The following is a 22,326-nucleotide window of genomic DNA, read 5'->3' as shown; positions in this document are numbered from 1 at the left end:
TAAATATATACACATGATTTATGTGAAAATCAGTGTAAAATATAGTACAGTATAATATTTACGACAACATATTATGATAAAGCATAGAGATTCACACAATCTATAATCTATTGTGTCTTTTGTGAAATATGTTAAATTGATCAAAATAGTTGATCGTCTTTTTTTAAAATATTTTTGGATAAGAGAAAGAGAAATATAAGAACGGTGTAAATTCAAATTTTAATTAAATATTTTTCTGGAAAGTTAATTTATCATTTCATCTATCGTTTAAATAATCAATCGAGACAGTTAAAGTACAATGCTCGTGGAATGTTGTTTCGACTACTTCGCTACGTCAATATCAAATTCGATCGAACAATTTCCGATGGAAAACGATTTTATAGTAAAAAAGCTAGTTGCTCACGAAATTGATCAATTGAACAATTTTGTGAATCACAATATATAATATACATTTTCCGCATATCGACATTTATGAGCATTATATTAGTGGTAAATATAACTTGTGCGCGTTATACCTTCCACTATTATTGAAAACAGTTTGTTGACGTGCGTAATCACAGACCAGGAAGAATAGCGCATTTTTTGATACTCTCGAGAAGTATCATTGAAATATTATTTGGGAATAAGCTGAATAAAACAGGGAATTTTTTTTTATAAATTTAAGGCTGCACAACTCGAACTTTGCGTTCTATTGAACTCCTGCACATTGGACATTCTGCAGAAACTTTGTCCGCGCAAATGGAGCAACAGCAGAAGTGTCCACAAGGTAGAAAAATTACCTCGCACTGCAAAAAGAGAGAACACGAGATTACAATAGTAAAATAATTTCAATGAATATTGCGTATTGAAATCCTGCATATATATTTATATAAAACATATATTTACTTGTAAATCCAAGCAGATTACGCATTCGACTATATTGACATTCTGAATAGAATTGTCTTGATTGCTGGTCGATGCCTCTTCGAGAGGCGCGGATGCCGTCACAGGCGACCTGGCGTCATTCAATTTAACTTCTGCCAAATAATTTTCAACCGCCAGCATTATGGCGGCGCGATCACTCTCGCAACTTATGCCAATCTACAAAACACAAAGCAATATAACATAAGTAACACATTTTAGATTAAAGAATACTTGAATTTTATATATACAATATTTTAAAGCGAAATTTTAAAAGTTTGACGACACATGCATACATCTTTTAATTGTTCGTCGCTGATGTCCGGTAACATAGATGGCAAAGTGGCCAAGAATGGAAGGCAGTGCAAAGCTCCTGCTATCGCCACATGTCGTACTAGCATAGGTTCCAACATCTCTAGTAATCCTTGCGGTCGAGCTTCCATCAGAGATTGATATTGCATCAGCCAGAATTGGCTGCCACGTCTCGCGCTCTATCAATATTTTTTAACTATTTTATCGCTTTATTACTTCATCACTTCTAACATTCTTGTTTTATCATTGTTTAATTATAACTATAATTAAACTCATTAATATTTATTGACTTTACAAAAAAAGAAATAGGATATTAAATCAACATTTTTAGGAAAATGAGATATATATTTACGGAGATGCATCGCTGTTGTTCTATCGTATTGATTGTTTCCAATAGTTGGGCTCTCCTGTTCGTTTGCTGTTCCAATAAGTCGATCAGAATAGCTGTTAAAGTCACGCGTCTATCAGCGATCTCATTCTACAAAAAATACGTATATAAATTTTATAAATTATAGGTATATATATGTAATTATATATAAAATTATATCCCCTTATTATATTTAAGAAACTAAAATTTTTTTAGATTGACAATTAAATATTTAACTTCTAGAAAATAAAAAGTCTGGCGATTTTTATTACGATCTGTATAATTATAAGTTATGGTAGCAAGAGATATTTTTTAAAATTCTCATTTAACGATAATAACGTAGAATTATACACTTACAAGCTGTTGGTTGATCTCTAACTTCCGTCTCTCGAGTTCGATATTAGTGAGCGCAGCCAATTGCGACTGCACCAGATTCATTTGCTGAATAATGCTCCAGGAACGCGCATCGCTCCGTTCCAACAACGCGGCAACTGCCGCTTTCTGCAAAACTTCATCCTGTCGTAATCTATCGACAAGATCTTGTCTACTTTTTTCCTGATCGTGCACTATCTGTGCCAAGTGATCGTTGTTAATCACCTCCCTAAATTCGAATTTTTACTTTATTCCTCTCGACTTATTCTTGTTATATAATAACGACCAATAAAATTGATCGCTCGTCATTGAAATGAAATATATATTTAAAACATCTTTTTTTGTGTATTCTTTATAGTCACGACTGACTCTCGTAAGAAAGCAAATGTAAAGAAAAATTTAGAATTGTTACTGACAGCGTAAGCAAGGATTGTACGGCGTAGTCTCTACATTTGATATGCTCTTCCCATTTCCTTGTTCTGCACATTTCCTCCTCCAACAATTTCTCCATTGAAACTGCAAAACAAATTTGTATTCAGTGCGTGAACGATCTTGATTTCGCGTGTAATCTTTGTCTTTGATACTTACAAAGGGTGTCTTTCGTACGTAGCATGAACTGTTCCGAGTGACAGGAGCTTAACAGTTGCATCTCTTCTTGCTTCTCCCGCTCCACTAACTCGGCCTGACTCTGCCTATCTTCCTCGCTGTTTCTCAGAAATTCTTTAATCACGTTATCGGCCTCTCTCTCCGCTAAAAGGGAATAGTTCGTTCATATATTTATACTTATACTTTTCATGTTTACTAAATTAGTACATTTTGTACGGAATTAGAGATTGAAATTATACCATTGTAAATATACGAAAGTAAACGCGCCCTATTTGTGTCCCTTTCCTGCTGAACTTTCTCGAGCTCTTGCTCCAATTGTATCTGCTGTAACGCTACGTCCTCTAAAAGCTATAAAAACGCAACAGTCTCTCATGTTTAAGATGCCTACAATTTTTGCGTGCACTTAATTCACCTTCTTCCTATGAGCCTTGAGCATGGATTGCACCTCTATCTCGTACTCCTGCTGTTGCTTCATGTTTTTCTCCACTTCCAACAAGGCGTTTTGCCGATATTTCTGTCGAAAAATGAATTTTATTATCACGGCATCGGTATCGGCATGTTATGTAACAAGTTAATAAAAAAGATGTGCTTTTTTACAATATCACTCTTATACGAATAAAAAAGAAAAAATTCTTTATTAGTCTGTTGCTAGCAATGTTTTAAAATTAATCTATTAAAATCTATTCTCACAGATGTGTAAATTTTCAATCGATTTTTGTTGCGTAGAAAAATCACAGATAAATTAGATGAGCAAAATGTAAATAAAAACAAATGTTATACAGATATTCGAAAAAATGCTGCAAACAAAATAAAAGAAAAAGAAATAAATAACAAGAGTTTGGATGGAATAAGAAGTCGGCATTTTAGTTTTAGCAGTGGAATTACTTAATGAATATAAGCGAGGCGCTGGGCACAAAGTGATTTAAAATATAAAAATAAATGAACAAAATTGATCACATTATAAAAAAATTTGTTATCGGTTCAAGATTTTTGTTCATTTACTTTTTGTAAGTTAAATTATTATTGCACTGAGCGCCTTCCAAATCAACTTATTATTAGGTAATAATAAATTAAATGGTCGACAAAGTGAGAAGCATACGAAACTCAAAGAAGCGTCCACATGCCTTCATTTCATTTAGCTTCTGTAATGTTGCCTAAAAAAAAAAGAAAAATTGTGAATATGCGCAAACATCGAAAACACATTATGTCTAAATCATAGATACTCGCAAAATTGATCAATTTCTGTAAAATTTTTCAAAATATGCTGAAGGAGGGAGGGGGAGAGAAAGGGAACTCATCGTTTAGTCAAAAAGAATATATGTTTCTAAGACAGTAAATATTTAAATAATCCTTCCTTATTTTCGATCAATTTGGCGACGTATGTTTTACGATGTATAATAACAAATTATATACAGGTACTAACATAATCTCATAACTTATTTCACAACACTGTATTCATGCACTACATTATAATACCTGCACGTCGTTACTCTTATTACGGTATACCGTCTGCATGTCGTCCGAGCTCATATCCCTTGAAATATCGGTCTCCGATACCGAGTCCTCCGGCGAGTACTCGATGCCGCTTTCGTTCGCCAGAAACGCGACAATCACTATCGCGCCGCCGTCCAAAATATCCTGAGGTGGATACGACAGGTTTAACCCGTCGATATTTAGACTCGTCAGTTGTTGGGCATAGCCCAGAAATTGGGGCAGCTTATGCAGCGATTTGTTGTGGCTAATATCGAGAGTGTTGAGCTGCTGCAGCTGCCCGATGCCGTCGGGCAGCTGCTTCAGGTTATTCCTCGAGACATTCAAAATTGTTAATTTATTCAAGTACACTACTTCATTGGGCAGTTTGCGGAGGTTGTTGTCTTGCAAATAAAGCTCCTAAAAAAAAAAATAGAATAAGTCATATTTTAATCTTATTCAAATTATAATTATTATTTCATATTTTAATATTATCGATTCTACACATAGCAAAGATAATATACAACAACAAAAATTACTTATGTAATAGTTGATCGATAATTAGCTTCTCTTCGTTTGTTAAATAAACTTTTTTTATGTTTTATTACTTGTATCTAATACATAAAGATTTTGTATGGAGGTCTTTATATAATATTTTGCCAGGAAAATTACACCGTTTTCTATCTTCCTCTCTATGTATTTTATCTTGTATAATAAGGGGAAATAAATAAATAGACTTTTTCGATCAATCTGATAAACCCACCTTAAGGGAGGAGAGATGCTTAATATCAGAGGGTAATCCGGTAAACTCGTTTCCGTGAATGTCTAAGACAGTCAACAACGATAAGTCGCTTAAGGCACCTCCACCCGAGAGTGAGCTCAGCTTGTTATCATACATTAGCAAAATCTTTTTTCGGAACACCTTGCAAAGCGAATAGATGCCCGACGGCACGTTCTTCAAGGCACATTCCGACACATCGAACACCGGCTCCGGGTTTTCCCTGGCCTGTCGTGCAAAATAAATAACAATTGCAAACACACAGACAATACTATCCTTCATTAAATTGCTAATTATTTATTGGCCCGTATTCAGAACGCGCTAACAACGATGTTAGAGTGCTAATATACTACGTAGTTTACGTTGCGTATACTATACTAGAATTTCAGAGATAAAAGTGCGCATTTTATCGATAAAGGCGCGTTCTGAATATGAATCATAATCTACATATATTGCATTTTATTACATACTCATTATTTCATATACAAAGGCGATTGTAAAGTAACAGGCATTATTCAACGGTGATTATAAGTGTCTCAGTTTAAATAATTAACTTTGATTAGTTATTAAAAAATTAATAATTAGTCATAATTAGTTTATTCTCAGAATCCGTGAACTCATAACCTCAATTTGCTAAATCTAATTTGCAGATGTTTGTGTTATATTTTTCTCATCTGTATATACGTAATTTGTTTATTTGTCATTATTTGTTAATAAGGATACGGTAAGGGATCCAGATGTGGGCTGACACTAACTAGCTAATTAATTATCGCCGATAATTGGCTCGAATCACGGATCATAACCTCAATTCGTGGAATTACGTACCAGATACAGCTTGTACTCGAGCCGCGCCTTGTAGTCGACCTTCTTGCTCTCGTGCTTCCTCGACATCCTTGCTCGGCGTCTGTTGTCAGGGAAACGGACAAGGATCTCATTTCGCGCAGCTAACATGTGATAAAAACAGCGCCGAACCCACCTCGACGAGATTCGTCCAGGTTCGGGTCAGCTGTCAATCAGCTGTCACTTTGTCCCTTTAAACTGCACTTTTTGCACCTGCTCTTTTTTCCCCTCCTCTCTCTTTTCGCCCCTCCTGCAGCCATCGAAATAGGTAGAATGTTTCTAAGCGATCGAATTTCAGCGGAAATATTTAGCTATACTGATTTATCTTGAAAGTATATCTGAAAAATGTGATTCTATTAATGGAATGTACTCTGTCTGAAGTGTTGTATAATTCAGAATAGAGGAGCCACGTGTGAAAATCATAAATTATTGTTCCTTGCAGTTGAATTTCTTACTTTTACCGTTTATCTTTCTTTTTTTTCTCTTTAACGTATAATTATGTGATTTAATTTAACGTCTAATTATGCTATTTTATTTTAAATTTATGTAACAGTACAATTATGAAGAATTAGGAGGCTGTTCTTTGTGGCTCATGCACTTTTTCTGTTTGATATGAAATATATAATTAGACGATAGAGAAAAGAGGATTGAAAGTCCAAGGAGTTCAGATACAGACGACGGTATTCATAATTTAATCTCTTAAGACGATTGCTTAAGATAGTCTTAATGAAAATCGCTTTATTCCACGAAAATCGTCTTAAGAGCGTTATTGTGTTCATAGCTCGTGAAGGTCATGCTAAAAATAATTTTTATTTGCGTTCGGAAATTTCATTTTACGTCTTGTGACATCGTATTACGATTTTACGAAGCTCTAGGCCGAATCTTTCTTTTTCCTTTTCGCGCTCCTTTTCGCACGATCACCAATCGATTTTCGCATCTCGATTTTCGCGCCAACTTAATTCATAGGTCCGACTTCGTAGACGTGCGCCTGTCTCGCTTTTTGTCTCGATGATTCACGATTCCCCTTCGCTGTAGTATTCAGTTTTTGCATGCGCAATTTGCGAAGGACGGCACCGCGTTTTCGATTTCGAGACAGATACTTCGCAATTGTCTGTGTGTCTTAATCTTCACGAAGAACAGAAAAAGAAGAGAGACAGAGATGAAAGAGGAGGAGGTGAAGGAGGGAATTTAAATTCTCTGATCGGTGAGTATCGATCATTCGGCTTGTTCATTTTACATACCTAATTTATTCGAAAGTCACAACTTTGGATTACAGCCGAGCCGATTTCCGAAGTTACGATTTTTCATTGTTCTTTTTTCGATATCGACATACGCGTTTACGAAGAAAAATTTCGCAAAACTCTGTATAGGAAAGAAAAAGAAAAAGATCTATTCTCTTTAATTGCACTTTTTATCAAGCGATACGCGGTAGCGTCGCGACGTCATCTTTTTGTTCTTTCTTTAATGACTACTGCATTTTACTGGTACTATTTTATTCTTGGTGCGAAAATTGTGAGACAGTACAATTAAAAGAAAATAGACATATTCTGTGAAATATATGTTACGTACTTAAATGCGTTAGATGCGTTAAAAATGTCCTGACATCAAATTGGCTATCATCGGAAATAAGATTTCAAAAATAATTAAAAAATTAATTCGGCAATATAAAAAGATCGAGAAAGAGGCAGTAGGATTTAAGGTTTAATAGGAACCATTCTAATTTCAGGTAATTCGGTTTATGCCTGTTACTTTACCATGTGCGCCTAATTTATTTGTTATTATTAATTATTATTACCGAGGCGTCATTTATTTGGCCTTGATAGCAATTATTAATAATTTATGGCTATCTCGTGATCGTTTTCGTATACTTATTCTATGTGTATAAATTGTACACACAATTAAAATGATTAATTATTAATAAATCATATATACGAATTATAATATATATGACAGATATATATATATGTGTAATTTATTAATTGTAATTAATAAATTGCATATATAAATTACATATATATATAATAGTGTATTTCATCGTATACCGTTTTTTTTCTGGACAATTAACTCGATTCTAGCAAATACCAATAATTAATCTGTTAAAAAAGTATTTAAACGTCATAAACAATTCAACATCTCATCGCAAATCCTGTGAACATTCCTTCTGTCGCAGTCGATACTCCGTCGGTGTTAGCATGCCTCTGAAATACATTTTTCCAATCACTCACGTATATATGTAAAAAATTGCGAGAGTTGAATATAAATTAATTGCATTCTATTTTGTCTCTTTTTCTAAGAATCGAATTATTTTTTATTATGAAAATGTTTTTTTATATTCTTCTTTTAAATAATTTTTTTTATATCCTGAGATAATTTGTTTTATTAATAATGCCACGTATATTATACACTTGCTAATTATTCTAATGATTTTTTTTTTAAGACTTTAAGTTCTTAGTTAATTTAGATTTGTTGATTAGATTCTCGATTTGATCGATAATTACTCGTTACCTTAGAACAGTGTCGAAGGACACGCATACGCCCTTATCGCACATCCGCCTGTAGAGATGCCAGCATTCCTTTTCCTTGGTCGTTTGAAAATGTGGCTCCGACGGCAGCATCACCTCTGGTGGCATTTCTTTCGGCAGCGCCTCTTTAAGAAATTCCTCCTGTATATAAGCCAAAAATATATTAGATTAAAAATTATGAAAGCACGCAGCATTATAATAATATTAATAATAGTAATAGCGGTAACAGTAATAATATTATTGAAAAATATGACATAAAAATTCTATGATACAGTTATACTGGTGTAAAATTTAATTAGCTTTAATTTGATTCTTTTACTTTTGAAAGCGGTGTGTCGATCGGCGGTGCGGAAATCGCGACGAGATCGACTCGCGGTATCACGAGAGGCAGCCTCTGCTCTTTTATCTCCATCGGCACGTTATTCAACCGCTCCGCTACTCTGCGAAACACATCGGAAACACATTTTCCTTTTTTTTCCCCTTTTTCGTACAACGCAGTAGAATTACAAAATCGTAAGGTCAAATTGTATAGCAATCCTTGGATACGTTTTTTTAATCGAATACATTTTGACCAGGTCGGCTTTCATTATATCTATAATGATAATTTAAAAAAATGATTTAGTAAATAATAATTTAACTTCTTGAGGAAAAATTATATATTTGTGGATGGCATTTATTAATAAAATACTTTATTTGGGTATATTCAAGAATTATAAGAGAATTGCGAGAATATTTCGATAACGCGGAACGAGGAACGAAGGGAGAAGAGAGAGAGGGTTCTCGCGAGATTCATAAGATGCAAGATTGCGAGAGCGCATATTCGCTAAATTGCAGAGTTTAGTATCAGTTTATGAGCCTTTTAAACTAAAGCGAGCAAAGCACGGCGTCGCGGATGACATCGAATATGATGATCGAAGTTTAGTGGAGGCACCAATCGAAGGACGTACCACGATCCGCGGGATGCGAACATTCACGGCCGTACCAGCCCGTTACCAACCAACTCCTTCCTCCTCCTCGACCTCCTCCTCCTCTTCCTCCTCTCTTTTCCTCCCCCAGCATCGCCCCACTTTATTTTTTCGACGTCAATATCATAAATCGTCGGCCAATCGAACTTTTTATCCCTCCTCTCCCCCCCTAATGCTTTCTATACAGATTAAGATACGATGATAGCTCGCGATTACTGCAAATCGACGGGCTTCATTTCTCCTCGCACGGCCGTTTGCTTTTGCTAACTCCTTTCACGAGCTTTCGTTATTTCTGCAATTTTGCGTAATGCTTTCGTTCTTAAGGGAAGAATGATTCCTAAAATAATAAAACCTTTGTTATCCGAATTAAAAATTATGGATAAATATATAATTAAATTAAGAGATGATTGACGGGCTGGAATAACTGAAGATATCGTTATTTCAATATTCGAAACGCTGGTAACATAATTTTTAGTCATATTATTTTTTTTTATATAGATATTTATTTTATCGTGACTAAGAAGATCTCGCTCACATCGGGCGGCTCGGTGTGCTGCGCGTTCGCAGCAGCTTCCGCTTCTTGTCGTGCAGATCGCCGATCGGCACCGCCAGGCACCTCTTCTCGCGATCGGTCAACGGTGCCTCCGGTACCACCGTCCTCTCGGGATCCTGCGGAATTAGCACAGGTTCGACGACCAGCGTCGGAATCGCGATGACATTATCGATGACAGTCCTGCTGTCCTTCTCCTCCAGGTCCTCACCACCGTTCCCGTGAGCGACGTTGACGGCGAGGCCGAAGGGACGGGGAAGTTGAACGTTGCTGCTAACGTTTCGCTTCTCCTCCTTCGTCGGCTCCTCGTCAAACGAGTCTCTCTGGAAGGAAACTGTCCGGCGATTTAGTCGCTTCGTGAAGTGAAATTTCCTCGGGGCGAAAGGCCAAGTCAAGGAATAATGCTTGATAATGGATGATGTTTGGTCTACCGCAAAAGTAAATCGATGCTGGATATCATTTTGGCTCATTGTCAGTCTTTCGCAAACGGTGAAACCGGGTTACTCGGCAAATATATAGGCCCGACTCGACCTATGCGATATTTGTAAAAAGCCTAAACTCGATCGTACACGGCAGGCCTATTAATCCAACACGATCAATCACGATGTCTCCACGATGCGCATAAATTGCACGACTCCGTACTGAGTGGTCCATTATTAGTACAATCGACAAATCGCGGGCTCTACATAACAAGATAAATAGAAAATGTGGAAAAATGTCTTTCATGTATCTATTTTATTTTATTTTCTGATATTCGCTAAATATTGATATTTTCTGAGACACGCAAGTTGTAAAAATTTATTTTCATGTGCCTTCTTCTCTTTCCTCTTTTCATCATGTAATAACAAATTTTGTGTAGTATTTTTAATCGATTTTCTAAATAATTGTAAACCGTTTGGATTAGAGCTGAAAAATTTTTATGTAAAACAGAAGAAATTAATGAAAAAAAATAATTAAGCGATTTTAATTGCCATGAAATGAATTAAGAATTTACTGATCGCAAAGTGAACGCAAGTGTTGTATAGACTAGCCGGAATTATTCCGACTATGTGCGGCTCGCGTGTCTCGTGTCTCTCCTAATTAGTCGGCTCAATTATAGTTCTACGCCTCTTTGCCTCACTCGTTACCGCACGCGTATACGTTATCGTACGTTATCAACGCGATCGCACGGCTAGATAAATACTAATTTGCGACGCGAGAAGCATCAATCCGCGATTAACAGCGGCGATTAACGATTTATAAGAAGCCTTTAAAGTCTATCGTTATATTTACTTGATAAACTTGTACAATTTATATATATACAAAACATTTTTATTTATATAAAAATATAATGGAGGCATCTTTTACCTGACTTGATGGGCCTCCGCGCTGTATTGGGGTTGGGGTTGATGGACGTCTTAATGATAGGTGTGGTGGGCAGCTTGCTGCGCAGCTCATTGATAAGCTTATCGTCGCCCGGCGAATTCTCCACGTCGCTGTCGCTGTCGGCCGAGCTGACCAGCGACACCATCGTGATCACGTCGCTCGTTTTCGGATCCACGAAGGCCTTCCCACGTCCGCCGCGATCTTCGTCCTTGCTCGGGCCCGACGAGGCGAGGAGACGCCTCTTCGCGCTTCTCGATCGCCTCTTCAGAGGCGCCGATCTTATCGACCGCTCGCCACGCGATATCTGGAGAACAGTTTGCGCGGATCCCTATCTTTGTTTTTATCCGACTACCTTTTTAAATTAAATCTTTGACTTGTGACGTGCGAGGCGAATAGTGAATTCCCCGGATTCTTTATCGCCGAGGTGAATCCCCGTGAATTTTTCCAGATTCCATGCAGGTGAAAAAAAAACGTCTGGCGACCACTTACCTTCGCCGCGCCCTCCTCGTATTTTTCCACGGCATCTTTTCCGTCCTGCATTTTTTCGACACAAACGATCGATTTATCCGTCGCCTCCTCGACGGTGAGACCGGGCGCGTCGATCACGATGTTCACCTGCACGCGCGCCGCGGGTGCGAGATTTCGCCTCTGCGGCGGCGCGGAATTCGTCCTCCTCGCCTTCTCCAGGCTCGCCGTGGACGAGCTCCTCGTGAGTGCGGCACTCCTGTCGATCGGCAATCTCATGATGGTCTTGTCGGCCGAGGCGCATCTGATCTCGATCGATTTCGTCGGTGCGAGCTTATTCTTCGCTTCCGGAGAAGGCCCTTTCGGAGAAGGCTTCTCCGTCATCGGCACGAGAAAGGCGCGATTGGTGCCGCTGTGAAAACTCGCGCGCTTCTGCTTCGCCGACGAGAAATCGGCGTTGCTCTTCGCCGGGTCCGCATTTTCCGCTTTCACGGATGATGGCTGCGATTGATCGGTCGTCGAAAGATGAAGATTCGTGCAGTCGATATTTATACGCGTCTTCTTCTTCTTCTCCTCTTCCTCGATATCCACATTATCGTGCGAATCCGCCGGTCTCTAAAAAAATTAAGAAGACGGTAATTTATCTAATTATTAATTATTTTTTTAATGAAGAATGATTACATTGGAATGATGATATTAGAAAAATTCATTATTTTAAGCAGTGTAATGATTCATGTAGATATATACCTCGTTATCTCTTTCCTTCTTTTCCACGCTCTCCGTTGCCTTCTCATCCCTTTTCATCGACAAATCAATCTCCGTCAATCGAGACGCAGTCTCCAGCTTCTTCCCGCATAATCTTTCATTTTCGTTATCACGATCTTCACGCATTTCCTTCCCTCGGTCTTCCAAATTGCTCGACGCCGTCGAATTCCGCTGGCTCTTTCCCTCATTCCGAATAAAATTGGGCTCCCTCCTGGAGAGCGGGGTCGGCGGGGTGGATATCGATAGCTGAGAATCGCAACGTTCCTCCACTGCCACGCCATGCGCCAGGAATATGTCGATGTTCGCTTTGTTCTGCTCCCGGTGCTTCCACGCGAGTCGCAGCCTCTCGGCGAGCTCCTGCCGCGAGTAAAGAATCGACGCCTTCTCCGTGGTGGCATAAGCCCTGCCAGATCGGCCTGTGGTCGGTCTGGATCGACCCGGGATCTGCCGAGCCACCACCTCCACCTGGGCCAGACTGTCGCAGCCGCGACGATCATCGCCCCAGGCGACCCGCACCTGTCAATTGTACGATAACATAATTAATAAATTAATAAAACATACCTATATCAACATAATTATATAAAATATAAAGCACGTTTATCAAGATTACGCACTGAGAGAAATATTAAAAATGAATATGACGTAATGTATAAAAGGGTTCTTCGATTATTGAATGATAAAAGAACAAGCTTTCTACATGTCTGACAGAAAAAGGCGACAATTAAAAGAGTTCTAGCGATTAAAAGGAGGCAAATTTTCGCATTGCACCTTGGGCTTCTCCGTCACATTCGCGGCTGATCTTCCCCGCGCGATTGGATTCGCGTAGATCTGCAAGGACTTGCTGCAATCGTCCTCCGCCGATCGCTGTCGTCTGAAGTGCTGTCGACGCGGCACAGGCTGCTGCAACGACAGCTGCCTGACGGGACGCGTCGCTCTTCTGCCGTTAGACATCCCCGGCCAATTGTCTTCCCATTGTCGACGCGTCTTCTCGACGGTTTCCAGAGCTCTTCCGGTCGAGCTTATTTATGCATTTGTTCGTTGACTCTCACTCAGGGGGTAGCAACCCCCTGGCGATAGATACGCAGGTCGAGTTAAGGAAGAGGGTCTTTTTCTGAATATAGTATTTAGGTTTCTTCAATCCTCGTGCGTGGAGTCCGCCGAGGAACGTTGTCGACGCCACGACCGGGCGCCGACTGACTGACTACCCTCATCCATTGCCCTCCACCAACCTTCGGTGTGTACCAAGTCCAAGTCCCGGTTCACCAACACGCACAGTCGGGCACAGGTGTACACTCTAGGCCTCCCCTTCTCGCTTTCCCTTACCATCCCTTCCTCCGTCTTGAACGGGAGCCAACACACAGGCACTATAGTTGTACTGGTACCATTAACCTCCGTCATTACGATCACTGTCAGCGCTGCCAGGGTGGTCGAACTCCTCGCTCACTTCGTATACGTTACCCTCGAGGCCACGTAACATATCGCGGTATCTGTACATACACACGTATACCGTGATATCTCCCTCAATTTGTACATTTGAAATATTTTTGCTTTATTTTTGATGGTACGGAAGAGAATACGGAAATTACTCGTTTTTAGAAAGACAGATATCGTGGAGAAGCAAAATTTTTTTACTCAATTCATTATAAATTTAAGTTGATCTTTTCTATCCGCGAGTCTCTTATTACGTATGTATTAATGAAAATAATTTTATTATTGAAAAAGCGCGAATAGCTTTTAAATTTTTTAAAACGATGAAAAAGATGATTTTTTTAAGAAGGAAGAAAAATTCTTTAAATCATAAAGTTTTCGTTCTTTCGAATAATTATTTTTTTATATATTTTTACACATTATTGAAATAAAATAAAAAGTAGAGGAGTATTTAGAGAATTGATATAATTACTTCTCTAATTATTTTATCCGAAGCAGAAAGAGCTTCTTTTCTGCAATCTTTTCCATATTTCCAAATCGATTTTTTTTTAAGTTATTTTAAGAGAACAGATAGAAAACTATTATCATCTAATATTATTTTACTTTATTATGTTCTTTACTGTATTTCAAGCATAATAAAATATTCGTACGAATTTAGTAGGTCAGACCCTTTCAATAAATAGACATATCGAAACATCGGTATCGCAATCAGTAGTCAGTGCCACTCTTAAAGCCGACTGGCGGCTCGAGTCTCGAGTTCGTAATTCAGGGACGAGAAATTAGCATCTCTCGATCGAAAATCGCATCGCTCAAATCCATCCTCCGTGACTCAGCCTGGTACACATCGCTCGCCGTCTCTTCGTCACGTGTCGGAACCACCCTCTCTTAACCCCTTCGCCACCCTCTGTCCTTACTACAGGCTCGGCAGGCCACGTGCTGTTGTTTGGAGTCAAAATCACTGTTCGCGCGACTCCCGTATATCGAACTCGAGAACTGCCGGCAGGCAACCAGTCACTGCCGGTATTATTGATCAAAACTTCTGCCCATCATCTGACAGCTTGTTGTCCGCAGTTGCCATGGCAAGTCCGACGGCTCGATCATTCCAATTCCTGGCGCGGATCGACTTCTTTTCTCACTCGTTTACTCCCGCGACCACCTTATTTGTCTTCCCCCTCTTCTACCCCTTTTTTTCCTCTTCCTCCCGACCGGGATTCTTCATATTTGCATTGGCCTTGCCCCGTTGACGAAGGGAATCAACTTCGAACTCGTTTCCTCGGCCAGGATGTCTTTTCTCCGTTGACCCTCAATTTTTGCAATAATATACACGCTAGTCTATACCTCGGCCACACGCTTTGCATTCCGTCGCTCTGCATTCTTCTTTTTCTTCTTGTCATCCGTTTTAATCTTCTCACGTTAATTGGATTTTTTCTTTTCTATATTGACATCTAATATTGACCGTAATACTTTTATTTCTACAACTCTTATTCTCTTTTTCGTGTCTAAAAAATAAATATTAAATAAAAAATAAAAAATAAATTATAATCTATATAGAAACAATTTATGGCAATTGAAACATTTTAGGGGAAATTTCGGAAAATCGACCTCGCGTATCGATTCGATCGGTTAAATCCTCCCGAGAAGTGGGTTACAATTTCGCTTGCCGGCGATGGCGCAGAAATTACAGCCGGAAACTTTTGGTAAATCGACGATTAGAGCTTGGAGCTGCCTTAATTGACGTCCTTATCAGCAAACTTTGGCAACCTCGAGCATTGCCAAGAAATTTTCGATTTGCCCCGTTTCTAACTATTATTCGAGATTGATAGCAGGAGGGGAGAGAGAGGTCCGATTACACCCCTCTCCCCTCTCCTCGGTTGATCGATCTCCATTTGAAACTGTTGCGAAAATACGCTATTGGCGAAGAGTTTAAGTTATTACTATATTTTATTTACTGTACTTTCTTACTGATTAATTTCAGTAAATTTGTATTGTAAATCTATTGTACACAGTGTATCTTTGTAATTTAAGTAACATATAATTATTTTTTTAACTTGTAATAGTTTTTTCAAAACCGATTTAATGAATCAGATTAAAAATTCAGTATTTTATATGATTGTTTTGATGGAATAATTAAAAATAGTATATCCCAATCTATGATTGTCGTAATCAGTTTGTAACTAGAAGGGAATTATTGATGTAAAAAATTATTAATGGTTTTCTTTATTAATGGTACTTGTGCATGCTAATTTCTAAGAGAGAAAAAAAAGATACTTATAAATAATATAAATAAAGATATATATAATAAAATTACTTATATACATATATTGTTTTAGATCTGGATGTGGACATGAATATGTCATCCGATGATTTTGATGCTTTCTTCGATACAACTAATCTCGACAGCGAAGTGGTCAAATTGCAAATATCCTTTTAATACAAAGAATGATTAAGAAATCAAAGATTAAATATCTAAACAATTCTCTAAGATTTAAAAATACGAAAGAATATTAACAATTTAATTTGCATGATTTTAGAAAGCAAATATGATGCTTAAAAATTTTCTATGATGGTTTTGTTTTCCGATGCCAGTTATAAAATATAAAAAGTGAAAATATATATCTTTCGATTTTGAAAAATTTATAAATAAATTTATTGATATTGAAAAAAAAAAAACTTCTTTCAGCATCGTATTTGCTTTTCAAAGTTATATTTATAGTATACAGTCGGTATTTTTTTTACGTTTTTACAATTTTCTTTTGAATAAGATTTACCAAGTATCAATCCTTAATTAATGCTTTCTTCAATCGTTACGTTCTACTGGAAGAAAAGAGTCTCCCTCTCGATACAGAATATTTGCTGCAGCTACTAGAGCAATGTTTCTCCACGTGTTCAATTGAGTTGCTCGATGAGAAAATTTTCAGGGAAGTTTTGCCGAAAGCTCAGCATCTTTTGTCACAGGTAATTTTATAAAATTCCATTACATCTTTATTTTGAAACTTTTTATATTGTATCTTATTATATCATCATATCATATCATATCCATATGTTTTAACCGTTTGAATGCATAAATTTTAAAGTCTCAACAGAACTTACTTCTTCATGATCTTCAATATCTTTAATTTTTCTTGTGCCTCCAAATTTTTAAAAGAATTTTCCAAGCTTCTCTTCGACAATATTCAATTTAAAATTGTAATTATTTTTCTGCCGTTCGAATTTTTGTTTTACTCATTAGAAAATCTTACGTTTAAAGATTAAGATTTCTTTTTGTGCAATTATATCGAAATAAATTGTACTCATAGCTCGACTAGATATGATATTATTTATCGCATCAATTTTGATAATTGAAATATTCTCGTTTCTTTCTTTGGCGATGAATCAAAGATCGTGAAAGCCATAGATGATCTAATAGGCGATAATGCGAGACTCGACGATCTGGATGGCATCAAGTGCAGATTGCAAGTTTGTTACGGACTTCTCGATCTTTGGAAGAAATGCGTGGAACACATTTCCGCGCTCGAAAACGTCCGAGCTACCTACGTAGCAACGTTATGTGACATTCTACCGGAAACGACGAGGACAATTTTCGAGCACTGCAAAGCCAGGTATCTGTCGGATATCGATACGTTTTGCCGAGCAACAAACGACGCGCTTACCCTAAACCCTGAACTTCTCATATTGAATATTCGTATTTAAACCAAGTATAAAATTAATCTACGTTGATAGAAATGGATGTCAGTCACGTGATATACTCACAGATAGTACGTATATATATGCATAAGGGGTACGTGACAGACAAGGAGTTCGGCGTCACTTTTGTCTCTTTCCGTCACATGCAAAATAATCGAAGTGAGCATCTTATCGTTAATATATAGAAGTTTGTATTGTGGATTCCCCTATTATATATGAACTAGCTGAATGTCCATCAAGTTTCCATAAATAATTAGTTTCCATAAATAAATGTAAACCAATAATTAATAATTAGCTATTTTTTGTTGTTGTCATTGGCTTTATTGTGGCTTGTCATTGTCGCTTTATTAAAAATATTCTTTTGTTAATAAATTAATAAATCATTGTTAGCAATTTTTATGACACTGCGCGGAACAACCCTCGTAGTTCGACTAATACAGAAAATAAATGTTAATCGTGCAGTCCAAAATATGGAGCGCTATTGAGCGGTGCAATGCAGGAGTTGAGGAATCTGTTTGCGAAGGCGGGCGAGGTCTTCAAGCTATTCTTTGCCACTTTGAACGGCGTAATCGTTTTCGACACGGACGTGCAAACGGAAACGGAGCTGTTGACGAAAGGTGAGAACGCTCCCATTACGCTCTAACGACTCTTTAACCCGGGAACTATTTTCAGTCTTATCTTAGAGCGCGTGCATTCCTTAAGATTTTCTTCCAATAACAGACGAAAAAATCTATATATATGTATTTCCAGAGATTCGCAAATTAAGTATCTTAAAAATTGCGAAAAATTACTTAGAAATGTTCTTAGAAAGAACACAGAGTCTCTCGCTGAGAGCAAAGCGTGTATTTCTTGCAAGTTCTTTGTTCAGTTCGATCTTCTCTTAACAGAAAAATGATGCACAATCTTCTCTTTTCTTTGATTGTCATAAAAAAATTTGATTTTAATCTCTGTTTTTATAAAATTTTTATGTAATTTCTAATTTAATAAATCTTTCTCTCGTGACAAAATAATTCTTTTCAAATGTCCTGAATAAATATATTGGTTTCGTAGTGATTGATGCTTACGGCAACATCGCTTCTATTGCAAACGGAATGGACTCCAAGACGTTCGTTGAGCTGTCCGAGGCATTCGCCAAGCTGGCCATCGTTCATCAGAGCGAAATCAAGTCAAACAACATCACGACACATCTCGCTCGTATGACGAAAGACGTGTCTTGCCTTTTATCCAACATTAAGGTACACTACATATCACGCATGATTTATTTTACTACATGATTCCCTTGAATTGAAATATGTACATATTTCATACATACTTGTACTTTGTTTATTAATTAAATAATTAAAAATTAATTATTAATGAAATATTTATTAAAGTATATTATTTATATCTTTATACAAATTTAATTAGTAGTAATCATAAATATACAAACCGACAGGACCAGAACGATAAGAGTGCGGAACGAAATATAATGGTTGCTATGCGCCTGCTGAGAATCCTCCTGAAATTAACATCGTCTTACAGCGCATCTCTCACGCACGAGATGATGTCAGACTTGATAGAACTTCTGGGACAAATGCACAGGTGACAATTTTGTTTTTAACCAACAGTCTTTCGAAATAAAAGTCAGCTAAACTGATTGCAAGAATTTCTTATATTTGCATATCGCATAAAATTATTATGTAGCGTCGTTATGTCTTATGTCATAGCATTCTAGATATAAGTGAATACTAATATATTTGGGGGAAATTATATAATTTCTATTTATACTTCTTTTTTTTTTCTATTATTTTATTTCTATTATTACTTCTTTTTTTACAGATACTCCTGTTTAACGATAGCGAAAGGTAGCGGAAGAACAATTTCAGCCGACGCTGCATCTTTTCTAAATATCATCTTCAATCGTGACGATTTTAAGCAAGTAAGTTTGATCACACAAAGGGGCATTAAAGATATACAATAATTTATAATACAATCATTTCATAATTATTATGCAATTCGGTTTCTAATTTTTTATAAAATGATAAGTGGTGTAAGTTTGCAAGTAGTATAAAATAGTAAAAAGTTATATAAAATGATGAATTTGTAAATGTATTATGTTTAACATTTGAAAAGAATTATTTTATTAATATATTCGTCAATTTCATTTATATAAAACTATTTATATAACTAATAAGAATGTTTTGAAGAGAAATACGTCTGTAAGTTTACTTTATACATTATTCCTGTATAATGAGGAACAAAAATTAATTTTCTATAAAATAATATAAATACAATTATTTGTATTTCAGGTATATTTTGAATACGGAAGGCAAATTATTTCACGTGATCAATATGTTAAAATAAATTACCAGTTACTGACGATCGCTATCATGATGAAACTGAATGGCATGTCGTACGAACATCATTGGTCTGTAGGCTCGGATTCGATCTTGGATGTTTCTTTCACATACATGGAACATAGTAAGTGACAAAAAGAAAAATAATTATAAAGATTTCAAGAATTCTAAAGAACTTTGAAGCTTTTGGAAATTTTAATGGAATTTTAAAAATTTTAATAATTTTGAAATCACAACTAATTGCGCACGTTCCGATAATTATAACAATTGCAATTTGGGATTTGATTGTCTTTTTTTCTGATTATTCCAAACTTGAAATAAACGCTAAATCACTTTCATTCATTTATTCATTCATTTATTTATTTATATTTATTTATTTATTTATTTATTCTCGATTGTAGTCGACGAACAACTCTGCGCCGGAGATCTGCGACTGCCAGGTGTTCGCGGGATCGGCGAAGGACCACGATCTGTTAGCATTTACGAGGCGACTCTGGTAATCGTTTGCAGCTTGATCAGTCAGATTCCTCCGGAAGACTTTCACGCAGTCGAACTGCTTTTACTAAAGCATTTGCTGTCCGATCACTTCTGGAGGTCTCTGTTAAGTTCGGATGTTTGGTGCTTTATTGGCAGGTAAGCAAACATTATGTTAACATCAATACTAATAATTGCTTAACAGAATCTTAGTCAATGCACTTACAACTACAACTTAATTATGAGTTATTAATTTATTTAATCAATACATCACATTTTTTATTGGCTAGTGTTATAATTAACTTATTAATATACATATATATATATATATATATAATTAATTGCTTATTAGATTTATAACACATTGATTAATATTTAGTAAAAATAAATCAATTGAACTCTAATGCTAATTCCATGTTATTATTTATTATTTAAGACTCGGCTCTTCGCAACTGTGCGCCGATCACATTAAACATTTGGTTAAAGTTTCCGCCTTCTTAGTACAACGACGTAACAGCACAGAAGTGATCATGCTGGATAGCTTGATCGTCAGATTGTTCGATCTGCTGAACGAAGATATGAAATCCACTCTGTTCGAGAACCTTGCTGACCCGGATATGGATTATTATACTCCTATCCTGTGTTCGTTAATGACAAAAACCAAATCTCTTTCACGAGAACGATTAGAACAATTAAACCGTAAAATTGAAGATTTGCCGAAGGCTTTCTCAGACTTGCAAGAACATCCTTTAATTCACAATTGGGACCGTTTTGTAAGACGTAATACTAGATACATCAATAAGCTTGTGCGCTTGCTTTTGCTATAAGAAATGTTTATAATTAATTATATAATTAACATATTTATAATTTGTTTTAAAATTTATTTAGAATAAATTTCCTATTTTTTTATTGCTTAGAAATTTAAAGTTTTCATATTGATTTTCAGTTGCGGATCTTGTTCATGTGTACCACGACAGCGGTAGATTATAGCGATAACAAGAATATTATCGACGTTTTAACTAAAATATGGAGTATCGTTGAAGACTCGGATATCAAATACGAGGGCTTGCATTTGGATCTACTGACCGACATGGTTGTTGTCTTGCTCGATGCTACTTGTCTCAAAAGTCTTCATGATGACAGCTTTTGTGCGGTATAACAAAAACTTATTTTGTCTATCTAATTATTCGTTGACGCGAGTAGTTCTTTCGCAACAGAAATTACAAGAGTATTGGAATATTAGAATTAATATTAAATATATGTTCGTTTGATATTTCAGATTCTAACATCAGTCGCAAATTTATGCAGCCGTCTACCGCCTCGAGGCAAGATCAAGATCTGTCATTTTCTTCGACAGAATGTCGAGAGTCTCGGTCGTTGCGGAGTCGAAAGTGTTGCGTCCACTTTGACTAAATTGTTCTGTCATTTGTTAGAAGACGAGCATTCCTGGGTGCATCAAGAGGCCCTGGAAATCTTTGAGCACCTGGGACAGAAGTGCCCGGAGCAACTGGTCGCCAAAATAGCGACGGCCTTAGCAAAGATACCCGGCATCAGCAATGTTATGCAAGCCTACTTGTCCTCGAGACCATCCCACGTCCTCAGGGGTTTTACCCACGTGCAAGATTATCTTAGATACTTGGTTGAAGCTGTTAAAAATCATGAGCACAGATGCTATGAGTACAACGTAAGTACGATAAAAAAAAAACTTAGAAAGTAAAAGATAATTACTTCAAAAGTCCAATTTTTAATCTAAATTTATATCTTGTGCACAAGCAGATTCGATCATCTGTAATGTAAGATCATTTTACATTTACTATCCCAGAATAAAGTTGCATTAACATATCCTCTCTTTGGAGCAAAATAATTTTGATTTAATATATTTTTTTGAACAATGAATAGTTTCGAATATAATTGTAAAATAAGATTAAATTCTTTGTGTAAATATGGACACTATGTATATGTAAATAGTAAAATGCGAAATAAAAAATACTAATAATAATAAATGAACACAAGGAACCCGAAGAGAAGGAGAGAGAGGAGAAGATGCCAAAGCTGGAAGAGGAGAAAAACCCAAGTGAAATCATCGCGCCGCTGTTAACACCTTCGCCAGCGCTTTGTGCAGTTGCT

At 36.7% G+C, this 22,326-nt stretch overlaps 3 protein-coding genes across 6 annotated transcripts in view; 1 reads left to right on the top strand and 2 right to left on the bottom strand.

The window, feature by feature from the left end:
* LOC105461219 (uncharacterized protein C1orf112-like) overlaps positions 1–22,326 on the top strand; it is a 28,398-nt gene that overhangs the window by 6,019 nt on the left and 53 nt on the right. The window contains exons 2-15 of the mRNA XM_011707721.1: positions 6,681–6,849; positions 16,036–16,124; positions 16,514–16,660; positions 17,084–17,304; positions 17,852–18,006; positions 18,440–18,624; positions 18,825–18,970; positions 19,208–19,307; positions 19,678–19,849; positions 20,127–20,358; positions 20,636–20,972; positions 21,146–21,352; positions 21,479–21,883; positions 22,213–22,320. Of these exons, the coding sequence (XP_011706023.1) occupies positions 16,050–16,124; positions 16,514–16,660; positions 17,084–17,304; positions 17,852–18,006; positions 18,440–18,624; positions 18,825–18,970; positions 19,208–19,307; positions 19,678–19,849; positions 20,127–20,358; positions 20,636–20,972; positions 21,146–21,352; positions 21,479–21,883; positions 22,213–22,320 (2,490 nt within the window). The 5' untranslated portion in view covers positions 6,681–6,849; positions 16,036–16,049. The remainder of the gene's footprint in view (positions 1–6,680; positions 6,850–16,035; positions 16,125–16,513; positions 16,661–17,083; positions 17,305–17,851; positions 18,007–18,439; positions 18,625–18,824; positions 18,971–19,207; positions 19,308–19,677; positions 19,850–20,126; positions 20,359–20,635; positions 20,973–21,145; positions 21,353–21,478; positions 21,884–22,212; positions 22,321–22,326) is intronic.
* On the bottom strand, positions 208–5,865 carry LOC105461217 (E3 ubiquitin-protein ligase LRSAM1-like). Of its 4 annotated transcripts, none has more exons than XM_011707715.1 (13): positions 5,631–5,865; positions 4,791–5,033; positions 4,034–4,447; positions 3,682–3,711; positions 2,970–3,071; positions 2,797–2,905; positions 2,540–2,701; positions 2,368–2,467; positions 1,937–2,180; positions 1,565–1,690; positions 1,197–1,391; positions 886–1,080; positions 208–785 (listed from the first exon to the last, which is right to left on the bottom strand). In XM_011707715.1, exons 1-13 carry the CDS (start codon positions 5,754–5,756, stop codon positions 660–662), a joined length of 2,172 nt encoding a protein of 723 aa, XP_011706017.1. In that variant the 5' UTR covers positions 5,757–5,865; the 3' UTR covers positions 208–659. The 4 variants fall into 4 exon arrangements, with proteins under 4 accessions (XP_011706017.1, XP_011706020.1, XP_011706018.1 ...); XM_011707718.1 differs by having other exon boundaries at positions 4,064–4,447; XM_011707716.1 differs by lacking the exon at positions 3,682–3,711.
* LOC105461218 lies at positions 7,122–13,228 on the bottom strand. The gene is made up of 8 exons (XM_011707720.1): positions 13,046–13,228; positions 12,260–12,793; positions 11,537–12,127; positions 11,030–11,351; positions 9,668–10,016; positions 8,487–8,607; positions 8,151–8,308; positions 7,122–7,843 (listed from the first exon to the last, which is right to left on the bottom strand). Exons 1-8 carry the CDS (start codon positions 13,226–13,228, stop codon positions 7,780–7,782), a joined length of 2,322 nt encoding a protein of 773 aa, XP_011706022.1. The 3' UTR covers positions 7,122–7,779.

The sequence above is a fragment of the Wasmannia auropunctata genome, unplaced genomic scaffold (genome assembly GCF_000956235.1).
Source record: "Wasmannia auropunctata unplaced genomic scaffold, wasmannia.A_1.0 LD307273.1, whole genome shotgun sequence".
Taxonomy (NCBI): Eukaryota; Metazoa; Arthropoda; class Insecta; order Hymenoptera; family Formicidae; genus Wasmannia; species Wasmannia auropunctata.
Note: the sequence above shows the minus strand (reverse complement) of the source record. Positions and strands in the feature narration are given on the sequence as shown.

Coding starts and splice junctions, on each gene's coding strand:
- LOC105461217 (XM_011707715.1), bottom strand. CDS start 5,756: ATGTTAGCTGCGCGAAATGAGATCCTTGTCCGTTTCCCTGACAACAGA. Junction 2,702..2,796: donor ACTTTCGTATATTTACAATG/GTATAATTTCAA, acceptor ATTCCCTTTTAG/CGGAGAGAGAGGCCGATAAC. Junction 786..885: donor TAATCTGCTTGGATTTACAA/GTAAATATATGT, acceptor CTCTTTTTGCAG/TGCGAGGTAATTTTTCTACC.
- LOC105461218 (XM_011707720.1), bottom strand. CDS start 13,228: ATGTCTAACGGCAGAAGAGCGACGCGTCCCGTCAGGCAGCTGTCGTTG. Junction 11,352..11,536: donor ACGAGGAGGGCGCGGCGAAG/GTAAGTGGTCGC, acceptor ACTGTTCTCCAG/ATATCGCGTGGCGAGCGGTC. Junction 7,844..8,150: donor TCCTTCGACACTGTTCTAAG/GTAACGAGTAAT, acceptor AATGTATTTCAG/AGGCATGCTAACACCGACGG.